At 39.8% G+C, this 15,592-nt stretch overlaps 1 protein-coding gene across 7 annotated transcripts in view; it reads right to left on the reverse strand.

Moving 5' to 3' along the window:
* Positions 1-422: 422 nt before the first annotated feature.
* Positions 423-15,592, reverse strand: part of mllt10 (MLLT10 histone lysine methyltransferase DOT1L cofactor) — a 42,705-nt gene continuing 27,535 nt past the window's right edge. Inside the window, exons 12-21 of one of the 7 annotated variants that reach the window (XM_079575799.1) lie at positions 12,194-12,354; positions 7,853-7,970; positions 6,222-6,300; positions 4,978-5,165; positions 3,838-3,984; positions 3,590-3,636; positions 3,271-3,515; positions 3,059-3,079; positions 2,589-2,655; positions 423-2,327 (exon numbers count right to left, since the gene is read on the reverse strand). In XM_079575799.1, coding sequence (XP_079431925.1) covers positions 2,145-2,327; positions 2,589-2,655; positions 3,059-3,079; positions 3,271-3,515; positions 3,590-3,636; positions 3,838-3,984; positions 4,978-5,165; positions 6,222-6,300; positions 7,853-7,970; positions 12,194-12,354 — 1,256 coding nt within the window. In that variant the 3' untranslated portion in view covers positions 423-2,144. Of the gene's footprint in view, positions 2,328-2,588; positions 2,656-3,058; positions 3,083-3,270; positions 3,516-3,589; positions 3,637-3,837; positions 3,985-4,977; positions 5,166-6,221; positions 6,301-7,852; positions 7,971-12,193; positions 12,355-15,592 lie in introns of all 7 variants that reach the window. The other 6 variants (XM_079575798.1, XM_079575801.1, XM_079575800.1 and 3 more) reach the window with 6 other exon arrangements.

Genomic DNA, 15,592 nt, shown 5'->3' on the forward strand with positions numbered 1-15,592 from the left:
TGTAGCAGGATGGTGCCCCTGCCTCGGAGCGCGCACTGGCGTTTCTTGGCAGCTGGAAGTCATCAGCTCCGGGGGTGTGTGCGCATATTTGTACGGACAGGAGCCTCGGAGCACATTGTTTAAATGTAAGATGTTAAGCTCCTATTGGCACCCCTAAGCTCCATGATTATTCATTTACCCCCGCCTTCCATTGTTTGTGAATAATTCTTATCTCGCATACATCGCCTGGTGCATACTGCCTTTAATGTAGACTCATCATACTTTTCAACAAAATTAAATATATTCAGCATTATAGTTATAAATATATTGTAAATTAAAATTCACCAATAAAACCACAGTTAAATAATTTATGATAAATGTATACAAATGTTTAAATAACTGGAGAAATGACATATTCAATTCCAAAGTGTTTCTTTTATTTTGGTGTTTCAAATACAATATCAATTTTCCCTCCGTTATTTTTTTTTTTATAATACAAAACTTGATTTAAACATGTGTGCACAGATGAAAACACGGTGCCCGCAAGTATAAAATGACTCATCAAGAAAATGGTGCAAAACTTAAAAAAAGAAACACAATGTCCCTGCACATATAAAAATAAATTAATACTTTTTGTCCAGTCACTGTGAAAACATTTTTTTTTGTGTCTGGTCCTAAGAGTCACACACACATAGACTGAGGCTTCATTGGCTTTCCTTCAAACCAGCAACGGTCAGTTACCACCAACTTATGTACACCAATGACCAACGAGAAAGGTCTATTTACAGATATCGAGGTAAAAACTGTGCCACTGACCCATAGACACATGATTTCTCCCATCTACAAACAGCTATGTACAGCCACCCCCATTTGCCAACTATCTTCTAACATTTAAAACATGAAACAAAGTACAGGCTTTTAAAGGGGTTTACAGCATGATCCGACTGTATAAGAAATTAACAAAACAATACTATACACAGTAGTAAAAAAAAATTCTCAATTATAACAGTGGGACTTTAAAATATATCATCTTACACAAACAAACTCCAAATAAATAAAAAGCGCATTATAAAGTTGGCTTTGATTTTCAGAGATGCAGCAGAATATTAATTCCTGGTTTATTAATGTTGTGTAAAACTGTAGCTTAATTATCAGTGGATTGTGAGAAAGGGGAAAACGGGGAAGTTGGCTTCTCCTCAGCCTTTAGGCACTTGGGTTTGGACCCTGACTGGCCAGTCCTGACTGTCTTAAATGGGGCGCTGGTGTCGGCCCTAGGTCCTCATAGGCTGGTCCTGCTGGAGAGGTAGGTACAGCAGGGGGCTCAATCAGCTCTATCAAATGTAATGACTTCCACAAGGTGAAAACCAACGGCTTCATTCCTGCATAAATTTCTCTCGCTGTACGAATTTCCACAACCTTCTGAACATTTGAGTCTTTAGTGTTTACTTTTCTCTTTTGCCGAGTGAGCCCCCTTTATCTGGCCCAAAGAGAGACAGTCAAAAGCAAAAAAGGCGTCTTCGGTGACAGTAAGAGACTTGGCTCAATCACTTTATAAGTACATAGTTGAGGAAACAAAGTGAAAGGCTGCAGTGTGAACTCATGATTTTTTTTTTTTTCTTTTACAAGCCTCTAACCCAGCGTTCCCCCAGGACAGTCCCGACAGATGTAAAACATGACTGTGCTACTGCTACGTCCTGTCACAGGGAGCTGCAGTTTTTTATATTCATGTAATATTCAACCATTTTTATTTGTAGATCTATCTGTAGTATTTCTATGTGAATGTGTGCTAGCTTTTGTGCTGCTCACAGCACAGCTCGGTTAGCTGAGGCCCCTGAGAAAGTTAAACAGCAGAATAACCAGACAGAGTGATAGAGAGTGGAGAAGCACATAAAAAATAATAAATCAATAGAGAAATATAAAACACAGATGAAATGATCAAAACGGAGACAGAAATACACCAACACAATGACAAAGGAAAAAAACTGAAGCAGCACTAAAACTAATTAATAATTAAAAAATAAATAGTACCCCGTTCACTAAATTTCTGAAACTATATTGACGTGAAAGCTTAGACCAGACGGAGGACTTGGATTTGAGCAAGAGCCAGCGCTCCAAGCACCTCTGCATATTTATTTTTAAAAAGACCGCAAAAGACACATTAAGCGTCATGTCTTCTCCTGTCCCGTGACACCCACTGGCTTGTCCGTGAGGCGGGGCTTCTGTCCCGGGCCGTCTAAGTGCTGCAGGGCCAGGAAGGGGTTGGCCGTGATGGTGCCCTGGCCCTGGCTCTGAGCGGAGGAGGGTCCCTGCTCCTGCATCAGTTGGTAGAGCAACACCTGCTGCTGCTCCTGGGATGGGCAGGGAAACGTTCTGTATTAGAGTGGCTGCTACTTTTAATCCACAGCAATAAACAATTTTCAATACATTAATATGAAGACTGTGGAGATGAAAAATAACATGGATAAACCCACAGTATTGATTTTTTTAAGCCATGCAACATTAACTCTTGATATCAATTACATTTTAACTAGTTAAGCATATCTCCACGTGCTTATCCAAACAACACAGGAATGAAAACGGAATGAATGTGAGCCCTGTGTGAGTCGTACCGCTGAAGGCTGAGAGGACAACAGCTGCTGAAACTGGTGCTGATGCTGCTGCAGGAGCCGCGCAGCGCTGCCAACAAAACACAACTCACTTTAGACGCACGCACCACACACTGTCCTCACAGGTCAGCCCTCAGCAGAGGACAAGCTTTCTGCCTAAGACAGGGGTCACAATCAACATTTCACAGATGCCCAAAGGAATACAATTATTTTGTCAATTTATGCCGATTTAAAGCAGTGTTTTTTATATATAATGTAAAGTCATATTCATCTGGTGGAATTAAGTATAGCCAGTGTTTTATATAAATAAGCAATGCATAAACATAACTTTCATTTAAAATAGCACAAGGTTGTTTTGTTTTGATCTGTCAGTTTGTGACCTCCGCCCTCGGCAATAAAGATCTGCACATATTTTACCTCTGAAATGACATGGCAACATAGAGATGACATTCACTGTACAGGTCACCTCTCACCTGGTCTTACTAGTGGTTGTGCTGCTACAATCCAGATTGTAAGCAGGGGCAACATAAGAACATGTATTTCAATGCTCAACCTTACAAACACCAAACAATAAACATTATCCACTACTGTCCCTTCAGTCCACAGGTTTGCTCTCCCTTTTGCTTAGTTGAGAGAGCGAAAACCAAACCCACAGGCTCCGCCCTGTCCATGATACAGTACATACCTGCTGTTGACAGTCAGTGCTGATGCTCCCGTTGTGTGCGCACCCCCTGGAGTCTGTATGACCCCGTTCAGAGCTCCAACGATTCCGCCCACTGCCCCGAGAGCACCCATCAACCCTGACACACCCGCCCCCAATGCCCCCACCCCATTCATCTGAGGCTGGGGCGGGCTCTGGGACACCGAGGGAGGAGTGGACAGCGAGGAGGTGGAGCCACTACTGCTGTGACCGCCACACGACGCACTGTCCTGAGGAAAAGGCCCACCAAACCCACAGTTAATGACATATTTAAAATAATAACATAGTGTAGGTCAGTAACTACCTGAGCATTGACCGGGAGAGAGGAGTCAGCAGCTCCAACTTTGACATCTGCAAAACGCAGATGCACTGAGTGAGCAAATCAAGGCATTTTACAAACATGAGGTTGCTTACTGAGTGCCACTTAACAATATTTGGTATTTATCAGTTTTAACAACAGTTTTATACCTGGAATAGATCACATTTTACAGTAGTTATTGTCATAACTCCTGAATAATGTAAAGATAAAGCCAGTACTGGACAGTTTTTTACCAGAGGCTGAGGATGGTGTGAAAGGCACTGAGAGCTGTGCACTCAGGAGCTGTAGTCTCTCCTTCTTCATGGTGAGAGTCTTTATCTGCTCCTCCAGTCTGCGGTTCTCCTCTTGCAGCTGGTGAAGTGACTTCAACATTCCCACCACTGAGAGCACACAAAATAATGCCTGCATTAATACAACCTTGCAATGCTTATCTTAGAAGATATTTATAACAGGACTTTCTAGCGCAGTTCTCCCTTTAGGTCAAACATGATAATGCGCTCCCATTGCTGTTCACAAACCCAGTGACTAATTAGACCGATGAACACCACACAGAGGTTAGAGGTCAAGATCAGCTACAGAAGAGTTGCCCCAAAGTCTGCACAGACTCAAGGACAAGTGCCCCAAAGGGGGAGGGTTTAACACGGGAACATAAACCTGACCTTTGGAATAATTAGGTCATTGGTCTTTTACATTGTCCCTGAAGAGAAGTTCATGTAGGCAGATACACACAGTTTTACTTTAGTTCTATGTAGTCATAATGTGGCACCTGCAAAATGATGGCATGGTTTTAGAATTTATTTTTTGTATTAATAATTTGAATGTTTAAACATCTTTGTTACAAACTGCAATCAAAGGCAATCACTGTTTTTTACCCATCAAATCGTAAATAGCCCAGCTCCACATGGTTTACATTATTCCAAATTAGACATGTGCTAATAAAATAATGAATAAAATATAGAAATATAAAAATCAATCAATGGCCATATTACCTGGCCTTATTTTCAAAGCATTCAAACATTATCATTTTCTTTTTACTTACAGTGGTGACAGTAGTGAATGGAGGGACTTACATACTACGTATTTTTTTTCTTTCATATTTATATTATTTATTGTAATTGTATGTCAAAAATAGAATAGTCAGATTGGAACAAAAAATGTTGCAAATTCCAGTCGCCTGCATCCCTTTTCGCTTTGTCATTGTTTAGCAACTGTGATATTGTCACTTAAAATGTCTGAACCCCCTGTGCTTAAACAGACAGAGGTCAGGCGTGACCAAAGACCAGGCGTGTTGTGCCAGTGCATTAGTCCACTTTCGAACGCAGTATAAAAGTCCTTCCCTTCACAGCTAATTTCACATGTGCTGATGCTCTCACCGTCGCCCTGTGCTCCTTGCTGAAGCAGGAAGCTTTGGCCCTCGTTCCACTGTCTCTCCAGGAGCTGCTCAATGCTGGTGGCCACCGGGGGCACCGTCTCGCCTCCTCCCGCCCCTAACAACCCCAGACCCGACCCCGGCAACGACCCTGAAGAGTCGTAGCGGATCTGCAGGCCACCAATGGGAGAGCTGTGCGGCCAGAGAGAGAGAGAGAGATGGAGAGGTCAATGGGGAGATTAACGACCAAACATAAACGTCAGACAAACATAGACACTGCTGGCTATAAAACTACATCAATTTGTTGTTACAGTGGCCCCTAATGAAAAGGGGCCAGGCTTTCTGTCGCTGTGTGAGTGAGGGAGAAAGAGAGAGCGACAGATCGAGAAAAGGACATTGAGGAGGGAGAGAGGCAGAAAGGGACTGTCAATATGCAATAAATTTTGCAGTGCTCAAGTTTAGACAATCTGCTGCAAACGAGGAACAAGTGGCTCGAGAGACGAGTCGACACCACCACTGACTCAACTTTAAATGTTAATGAATACAATTGCACTTCTTTATCCACAACAATCAATAATTCTCAATCAAGTACATCACAATGTCTTTCTGTTTATAATTCAAACTTTCAGATTCTGAATATGCATTAAGAACATAATTGACACAAATTCACACCAATTTAACCAATCTCACTCTATATTTGTGACAAATAAAAATGTTGGTGTGTGTGCTCCAGATATTTGATAAAACCTCATACTAGGTTTACTATTCCCTGTAAAATGATAATATACAATTCATTTTTAAAACTAAGGGTTTATGTATAAAATTGTGCACATTAAAAGTAATTTTAAATTATTTTAAATAAATTAATACAATTTTGAAAACAAACAAACCGTGTCAAGTGACAGATCCTGAACAAATCCATGCCAATGAGCCAAAAGCGAGACATAAAAAGTCATCAAGCTGTCCTTTCATGCAGTTAATACAAACAAAAAATGTAACTGGAGTTGAAGGATGGTTACCACCTTCAAAAACACAAGTTATCGTTGGCGGAGTGAGCAAAAATTGCCTGTAGCAGTGTATGTGTGTGTGTGTGTGTGTGTGTGTGTGAGAGAGGGAGAGGAGAGGCAGCGAGGGGCCAGAGAGGGGAACAGCAGAGCGGGGGAGGGGTGAAGAGGGAGCTGTGTGGAATGTAAATGGGACCGGAGCATGCGTGTGTGCGTACGATGGGGTGAGTTTGTGTGGACGCACCGCGGGGTGGTCTTTGGAGAAGCTCTTATGGCGAAGCCCTGAGCTCCAACGCTGCTGCTGTTGTCTCCCACCTCCTGATCTGCAACCACACAACACACAAAATCAATGGTAAATCACAAAGAAGAAACACAAAAGACCAGCATTTTTACTCAAAATAAACGTTATTGATTAAAATGAGCCGTTACGCTTTTATTAAAACAATGTCAGTCTATCACAAATAAAGAGAGAACAAATACTTAATATATATTTAGGAAAAATGTATTAATAAAATAATACAAAGACACTTAATGACATGAAATCAATAAAATTAAACATAATTTTCCCACTAAATATCTGTAGCAGAAAATATTTTTTGGGAAAGTGTCAACTGCTGAGAGGAGGCAGAATTTTAAAATTCCAGTCCAGAAAACACATTTAAACCAAATGCTTTTAAAAAGCACTGCGTTTGAATTTCAGAAACACTTTTAAAAAATTTAGTTTAGACAGGCATTAACCATTAAACCATAAAAAACACACAATTAAAGACACAACTTTCAAAACAGCTTTTCCCAAACTAAATTCAACAAGCTCCATTGAGAGACTCTGTGACAGTCACTCGCTCTCCTCCCTCCGGGCCTCTGGCCAGACGCTTCTTTTCATTTTCCTCAGTTAGAGTAATGAATTACACATGCACACACACCAACACACTGCATTTACACACTGCCACTAACTCCCCTCGACTTAAAGACGGTCAATCCAGCTTTTAGCCCCAACAGGTCACCACTCCAGTCCTCACTCACTTCTATTTAACATCCTTTTTTCTTAAACCCTTTCCTCTATCCGCTATACTGGAGCAACCAACATGTCAGCCAAAGTAAACAGCCACATGCGCAGACACATGCACACCTTAAACGCACACAGACCCTCCTTTAACACGGGGACAAAACAGCAGCTTCTGACACTGCTCAAACTGCCGCTCACCAGTGTCTGCGGTCTGGGCATCACATGATCGCTTCCCAAGAAATCCATGTGACATTGTCAAACCGTGCTAAATCACTTCTTCATTTCAAATGACCATCACCATGAACAATTGCATTTTTGAACAGGCTAGTATTCACAGAATAATATACAGTCTAGATTTGAAGTGAAATATTTACTTCCTTGTAGCTGGAGTAACTGGTTCCCTTTAACTGGTTTTACACAAAGCATCATTGTAAGAGCACGCTCCTGCCGGTGTCTCTGAACCGTGGCCCGCTGTCATTCAGCCTGATTAGTGAGTTGACCCCAGGGTCACGGTGGATCTGGTGACTGCTGACCAGCAGCAGGAACACCTCTTCACTCTCTATGCTCCTCAGTGCGTGCTGCACCAGATGTTCTGTGTCAGGAAGTGGTTTCTCATTATTGAAGCCATCTCCTACTCCCTCATCAGCCGTCCTGCGCTGGACACACGCAAGCCCCTCTCTCTTTCTCTTTTCTCCACTGTTCCTTACAACAATACTGAATCACTCACTTTTCAATTTGAAGTCAACTACAGTCTGAAGAATTTATTTATAGCACATTTAAATGGTAATGGTTATATAAGTTGAGACCATTTACAATTTACTTAAGCAATAGAATTATACCAATCCGTAGTGAGATATTCCAGATCATACCTGCTGGAGAAGCCTCAGACTGGGCGATGAGCGCGGCCATGGCGGAGTTTGGGTTGAGCCTGTTGCCGAACATGTGTGATGGGGCCAGGTTAAAGACCGACCCGGGGAGACCGCTCACCTGTGAACACACACACACACACACACACACACAGCAGTCAGCACCAGCGGGAAATACATGCAGTGTGATACAAGTTCAGCTTCCCGAAGTTCCCATAAGCTTAAATTGAAAGATACACTTGTCATTTTTACTATATCATTCTACCGTAGTTACACACCTGTATCATTTCGTGCATTTCCATTTTAAATTTGATACCATTTCATTTTTTTTAAACAGCAACCTGTTAAAAACTTACTAGTGTTGATTTATGTGTTAGTAAGTTTTTAACAGCAAAAATAAATATGATTCTATTTGCTCAAAATCCTTCCCCACTACATACAGAAGCAGGACTGCATAACTGCTTTTAATAATTTCTTGGCATTTTATAAACATAAAAGTGACAAGCATTTTGTTTTGGCGTTATAATAACTATACATCAACAGCACTTTTTGTGAAATGACATGAATTTCTTGATAAATTAATGCATTTACAGATTTAAATATTATGTTAATAAATGCATTTCATAATCATACATTTAAATATTATGTTAAAACAATGGTACATTATGGAGCAGCCGCTCATTATCTGGTTGCACATAGAGCTGGAGCACCAGTGACTGCAGCAGTGCGTTGACATGCCGACAAAGTGTTTCTGATGCATCGGGTTTAATCCAATTATGGCATTTCCCAAATAAGGACCAGGAAGTGAAGGGCGGGGTGTGAGGGAGGAGAACCAGGGTCTGGAGGGAAAACCAGGTCTAAATATCACAAAATGGAGGACTCTTATTTATTTTATTCATTAATCATATTTATTTGTTTCTATAATGGGTCAATTATTATTTGTCCGATTCAGATTTTCCATTTTCCATTCAGTCCATTTTCTTAATTGATTTAAAATATATATATTTGACTGTGAGTTGATGACGATTTGCTTCTAACTTCATATTTTTTTTCTACAATGGAAAATTTCCTGCCTGGACGACTGAAAGCCAAATAAATTGCATAGGGAAAAATTAGCCATATTACCTAATCTATTTGATGATTAATCATGTAGTGAAATTATTATTTTGTGAGGACAATACCATTGTCCACTCTTCATTTACAGTATTTGTATATATCTATTTTAGCATTTTGCACAAGTACGCCAACAGTCGATATGGAAACACCACCACACACACACACACACAAAAGTCATACACACACACACACACACACACGCGCAAAAGTCATACACACACACACACACACACACACACACACACACACCGAAACCATGTCGTTGGAAACGGTTACATAATTTCTACAGTATTTTAAAAAATACCTAAATTGTTGTTCATAAAAAAAAGTAAATATGGAAATTTAAAAAAAAGAATGAAATATAACACAAAATAATTCAATTGCCAATAAGAAGCATAAGACTTGTTCTAAACTTGAGCACAGATGCAAATGTCTGACATGCTGCAAACAGGCGTAATATCCTCTGCTTCCCTGGGCGTCTCCTGCTCTAGAATATGAAAAAGGGGTAAGAGGGCGACATGGACCCCTCCTCTCCTCTATCTGTCCATCCGTCCCACTGAGGCGCCTGTCTCTCGTCATTACATCACAGGACAACAGGGAGAGGGAATGAATGGGCTGCAGTTGCAGGGGCATAGAGGGCTGTATGCTGTGTGTATGAGGGGAAAAACGCACAAAGTACCGTCATTTTCACTGGTGTATTCTTTGTATAATGTGGGGAAAATTATCATTTATATATTTTTATAAAATGATAAGATTGCTGCGGATTTATTTTAGATAATTAGCAAAATCCCATGTACATTACATTTCAGAAATTGAGCATGATTTAGTATTTTTTTTGTAGTCGTAATTCCTATGGAGCTCAATAGTCTCACCCACCTCTCGGTTCTGGAAGTAAATACCAAATTTGGTAATGGGGATTTTTTTAGTAAAAGGGATGACAGAGGCTCACCAGATATGTGTCAAGTACTGACCACAAAACACAGTTTAAATTATAAGATTTAAATTAAATAGAAATTAAACAGGCATCTTTTACGCCAATGACTGAACAAGAGAAGAGAAGAGCTGAAAAGGAGCAAGCTGAAGAATAAAACTTACGCTTTCATTCTTTCCTTCACTACTATTGTTTTTTGTTACAGACATAGGTTTACTGGACATACATTTATCTTTACAATGTCATGTCTGCATAAGTTGTGTGTACAAAAAGAAAACAGTTTTTAGTATTAATTTACAGTTCTTCATCTTCTTAAGAGTAGTTTCTAAATACCTTGTTTGTACATTTGTTTCAAAATAGCGGGTTGCTGCATTTTCAAGTATTCGTATTTTCTTTTGTTTAAAGTATTCACAATATGATCTTTGCTGACGTCGCTGATTAGCCTCCGTAGAGCCTTTAAACCACCCCGAGATCCCTATGGCCAAAGTGAATGGGAACTTTTCTTACACAACATTGAGGTGGGTGAAACTGTTCCATTTATATTTTACTTCCACAGTAAACAATATAAAACTTGAGAATTCTCAGCGATCACATTATGGAGACGTCTGATTATCCATGTCTCAGTCTTTTCTTCATACATATTATTACAGCTTCCTTCTATAATGCAGAAACAACACAAGCCCCAAGGTGCTTATTAAATTAGGTTGAAGAATAATAATAATAGTTGAATGGAAATGGTGAGGCTCTACACACAGGTATACAAATCCGCTACAGAAGAAAGCACTCGCACAAGGTCAAGACTCGCTCGTTTCACACATAATTAACATGCTCTGGATTAATAAAAGCGCTCAGAGATTCAGAGCAGGAGATGGATAATTAGAGGGCTCTAGTTTATTTGTGTTCCCACTGTTTATCTAATGTCGAAAAGCCGCTGAGCTGTGGCTGAATACCAGGTCAGTAACAAATTCATTTTACATTTTAAAACATACTAAAGGCTTAAAAAATCAAAACACTGACAATAGATTAGACAAATTCAAATGTACTAAAGCCCTTCCAAAATAATACAAAATATGACATTTTCCACAACTGATAACAGCATCAGCAGTAACATCTGTTGATTAGATTTGATCTGTTTATTAGATGTGATTTTCTGATAGTATTAGTGACATAAATGATTTATTATACTAGTTTAATTGAGCTTTACAGCCGTGTAACAGTTGTTTTGCTCGAACATATCTGTGGTGACGCACATGGGTGTGTGTGCTCGTTCATTGTTCATTCTGGATTCACGAGAGCTCGAAACATAATATAGTGGTGATAAGGCATTTGCAATTATGACTTGTTTTGATGGACAATATATGTGTATTAATCATGATTTTATTTAGAGTGGAAACAAATGTTGTTGTGACAGAGGAAAAGTTCCATAGCAGGGTTCCTGCACGCTTTGCAAAATGTAATACCACGGGCATCGCAAAGATGACTCATTTATTTGATTTTAAGTCAAATTTATAATACAATTTTTTTTTTTTAATCAATTTGTATAAATAATATAATTGAAATAGAAACAAGCAACCTACATAATATCAAGTAACAAATATAGAAGCAATTATCAGCACTCGCCGACCGGTCTTATGATGCAGTTTGCTCATGCTTTCCGATGTGCATCCTTCAGATCTTCTGACTGAGTGACACCTGCCTCTGAACGTTTAAAAGGATCCACTGAAGTTTAAAGTGACGAGGCAATGCTAATTGTGGCTAATAGTATTAGCCACTCTGAAAACAGCTGTCTCCAAGTGCTGTGCACCAGACCGTCTGACCCTCACCTGGTTATAAACCAAACATAAAACTCACATATTATTAACTATTATCAATAACTCATTAGAGGAGCAGGTCTTGAAAATTCTAATTTGAGACCTAAACCCACGTGGTCTTCGTCAAAATGAAATTGAAGTCTTTTCAAGACCCCGCAGGAACCCTTTATTCTGACTCACTAATTTCTCATTGGTTTAACACGGTTGACACGGCAACAGTCAAAAATGGAAAACCATGTAAAAAATGTAGCAATTTTTTAGGTATAATTGTAAAATTGTAAATAAATAAACTATGTTTTTGTAAAAAAAAATGTCTTATGTGCTATATCCACTTAAGGACAGATAATTTAAAATGAATGACGGAATGAGCGTTATTTATACCTTTAATTATTGTAGGTTGTGTGTGTGCAGCGAGTGCAGTGACAGGTCTTATGGTGCGTCTCCGATGGTGCGCCTGTACCTCATTGTGTGTGTGCTTGGACTCACGTGTGTGGGGGCCGAGCTGCTGAGCGGGGCTGCGGCGCTGAACGCAGAGGGAGGGGCCAGGGAAGGCGTGGGCTGCTGTTGCTGTGACAACTCCGAGCCGACTCCACCCCCGGCGACAGTGGCTGCCCCCGACGACGACCCTTCGGCTCCAGAGAAAACACCTGTGGAGAGGCACACATCGCCGCTTCAGATATATTTTTAGATAGGACCGGATTTTCATTTTTTATTCTGTCTGTGGCACGTCCTTGAATGAGTCAAAGTATTAAAAGAAGAAGGAAAATCACAAAGCAGCAGGTTTGAATGGATCAACTTTCAATGATATTATGAGGACATTACCACCATGAATTTTTGTGTGTGCAAATAAAAGAAAAAACATCACTTTGATGATAAAATGTACAGAACACATATGTTCCAACATCTTTTCAACTAAACGCAGTCTTGCTTGTCACAAAATGAATGATTCAAATCAACAGATATTAAATATGATACAAATCATTTCTCAATAAATATATTCAAAAATGATATCTAAAATAATAATATAATAATGATAAAATATCTAAAACATATTTAAACCACCAGGGGTTACCAAACTTCAGGCCACTCTTTGGACCTCCATATAAAATGTATTTGCCATTTATAATGATTTTTGGTGGTAAACATTTCAAATCAGATTTAGAAATGTTTACTTGAAGTAGTAATGTTTAGTGGCATAATTTCACTAAAATATTCAGGGTTACAAACAAAGCACACTAATTATAATGTATACAAACCAAAGGGTCCTGAACCCTACTTTTCAACTCCTGATTAAAACCACAGAGAAGGAAAAAAAAAGTCTGCAAAGAATTCTATTGGCCAGACCCTGAGTATTGTGTGGAGTTGTGTTGAAAATGAATCTATTTTGGCAACATGTTTAAATATTCCGTCCTATTATGTATGCAATCCGCTAGCCTTACATGTGATACTGTAAACTGCACAATAAAGCAAATTATAAAATTTAATTTGCAATTGCAGGATTTTGTCAGAAAAATTGTAAGATGCGTTTAAGTGTTCAGCTTGAGTGTGAGCTGTTGCGCATTGTCCTCCAAACATTGTCTCTTTGTGCTCCTGTAGCCAAATGAAACATTAAACATTTAGATTAATGCAGATTTTTAGGCATGCTCCAGTCCCTTATCTCCTGCCCACTAACCAGGGATAAGGCCGGCCCCTGCCCCCCTTTGACCCTGGCAGAGGAGGGGGGAGCGGGGCCCCTCAGCCCCACAAAAGCCTGAATGGCTCAGGGCAGCACACATTCACAGGGGGAACAAGAGATCTTTGTGCCAGCACGGGAGGGGCGAGTGAGGAGAGAGAGGCAGAGGGCGAGCGGCAGAGAGGAGAGAGAGAGATACAAATGCTACATGGGCCGACGGACTATTTATAACGCTTTGTAATATGCACCAGAAAAACTGATACCCGCCACAGCTCAGGAGGCTGCAGCTGGATTCCAGCTGCACCAACCGTTAGCACAGTTTAACGGATCAGAGCGAGCGCTTCCCCAGGAATTAGGAACAGAAGTTTTAGTAAATATATTTCATTTCATTATTATTATTTTATTTCAAAATTTATATTTATTATTTCCTTTTTAAACACAAATATTACATATAAGCCACAGGGTATATACTGCAACTAATAAGTTTCAATCAATGCAGACAGCAACAAATCTAATCTGACTAAATGCTTTTGGGGTGATTAATAATAGGCACAAATGCGTCGAAAGGAAACTCCTGTTCTCTTCTCTCTGAATGTTTCTTAAATGACTTCAGGCAGGCATTGCCCTGATGGCAAATCAATGATGTCTATTTGGGACATGGGAAGTGCCAGGCTTAAAAAGCTGAATCAGACTCTGGACAAGCTCTAATTCGCTTTTACAGGGAAATTTCCATGTGAGTAACAAGGCGATGCTGAATACCAGGAGCATGGCACCCGCTTTCCGAATGCGTAGACAGTCATTTAATCACGCTTTAAAAAGGGAATGTGGAGACAAACACCGAGGAGCACGTCCCGCAGCAAGACGTTCGTTATTCCTAGAAATGTGCGACACTGGACACTGAACACACTTCACTGCTGAGGACACGAGTGTGCGACAGCCGAGGACAGGCTCTGCTGCCCCGTGTGTGTGTGTGTGTGTGTGTGTGTGTGTGTGTGTGTGCGTGTGTGTGTGTGTGCGTGGAGAATCCAAATAGTTTTATAATCTGGGAAACATTCATATAAACAAGTATAAACTAAACTAGTATTTTTTTTTTAAACATACATATCGTGTACAAATGTAATCGATGAACACATGAACCAATTTTATATATAAACACTTGAATACATCTACTCAGACTTAAAACATAATCTTGGAATCACTGTTTGAGACACAATAGGATTTAGAAAATATTATTCAAGACTTCGAATTTGATTGTATTTTCAACATCTCTGAGAGTGTCTTTGTTATAAGCCATAAGGAATGTAGTTTGGAGGGACAATTAACATAATGTTCTAATCTCTAAACCCATTTTGGATTAAAACACACACACACACACACCTACACACACACCTACACACACACACACACACACACACACACAGATAAGATGCAATAACGTTTGGCTTAAAAAAAAAAATTTAAAAAAAAACTATTTGTTCTTTGTTTTTTTTTACACAAACATATTGAACAAGAGCTGAAACACTTGTACCTCAGTGGTGCACAGTGTTTGTGTAAATAGGGATTTTGTTACACACACACACACACACACACACTTGTTGTCATACATACGTTTCAGCCCAATCCCAGAGACTCGCTTGTCCCATCAGTGACCCCCCCACAGTCGAACATTAACCTGGCCAAAATCTAACCTCCGCCCCCCCTCCTGCCTCCTACAAATATCTATCAAGCAGCTCATCTACCCCTATCCATCAGCAGAGCGGACGCAGTGAATGGGACAGCGAGGGAGATGCCGCGATCCTCCCCATCACTGCCCTGCATTAACCTTGGGCTAAATATTTACAGTAGGAACAAGAACGCATGATTCTCACACACTCCATGTTCAACCAGAGTCTGACCGCTGTCTGTCTCACTGGGCAGATGTGGTAAAAAAAAAAAAAAAAAAGTCAAATATCAAAGCTGAACAAAAGGGTCACAAACTAAACTATCCCAATAAACAGGATTAATCGATTTCTCCACAAAGCAGATGAAACTATAAAAAATAGGAAGATCATTTAATAAAATATATATAGAAAAATATATAACTGGACTTATACAGGTTACATGTTTTGGATTTTCCTTAAAGACTGCTTTTTAGTAAACAATGAATATCAGATTAAAGCTTTTGAATGTGAGCAAGGAGTTTGTCCTTATTGTCATCAGCTGAATGTGCAATT

Source organism: Gobius niger (genome assembly GCF_951799975.1).
Source record: "Gobius niger genome assembly, chromosome: 18".
In the NCBI taxonomy this organism is placed as follows: Eukaryota; Metazoa; Chordata; class Actinopteri; order Gobiiformes; family Gobiidae; genus Gobius; species Gobius niger.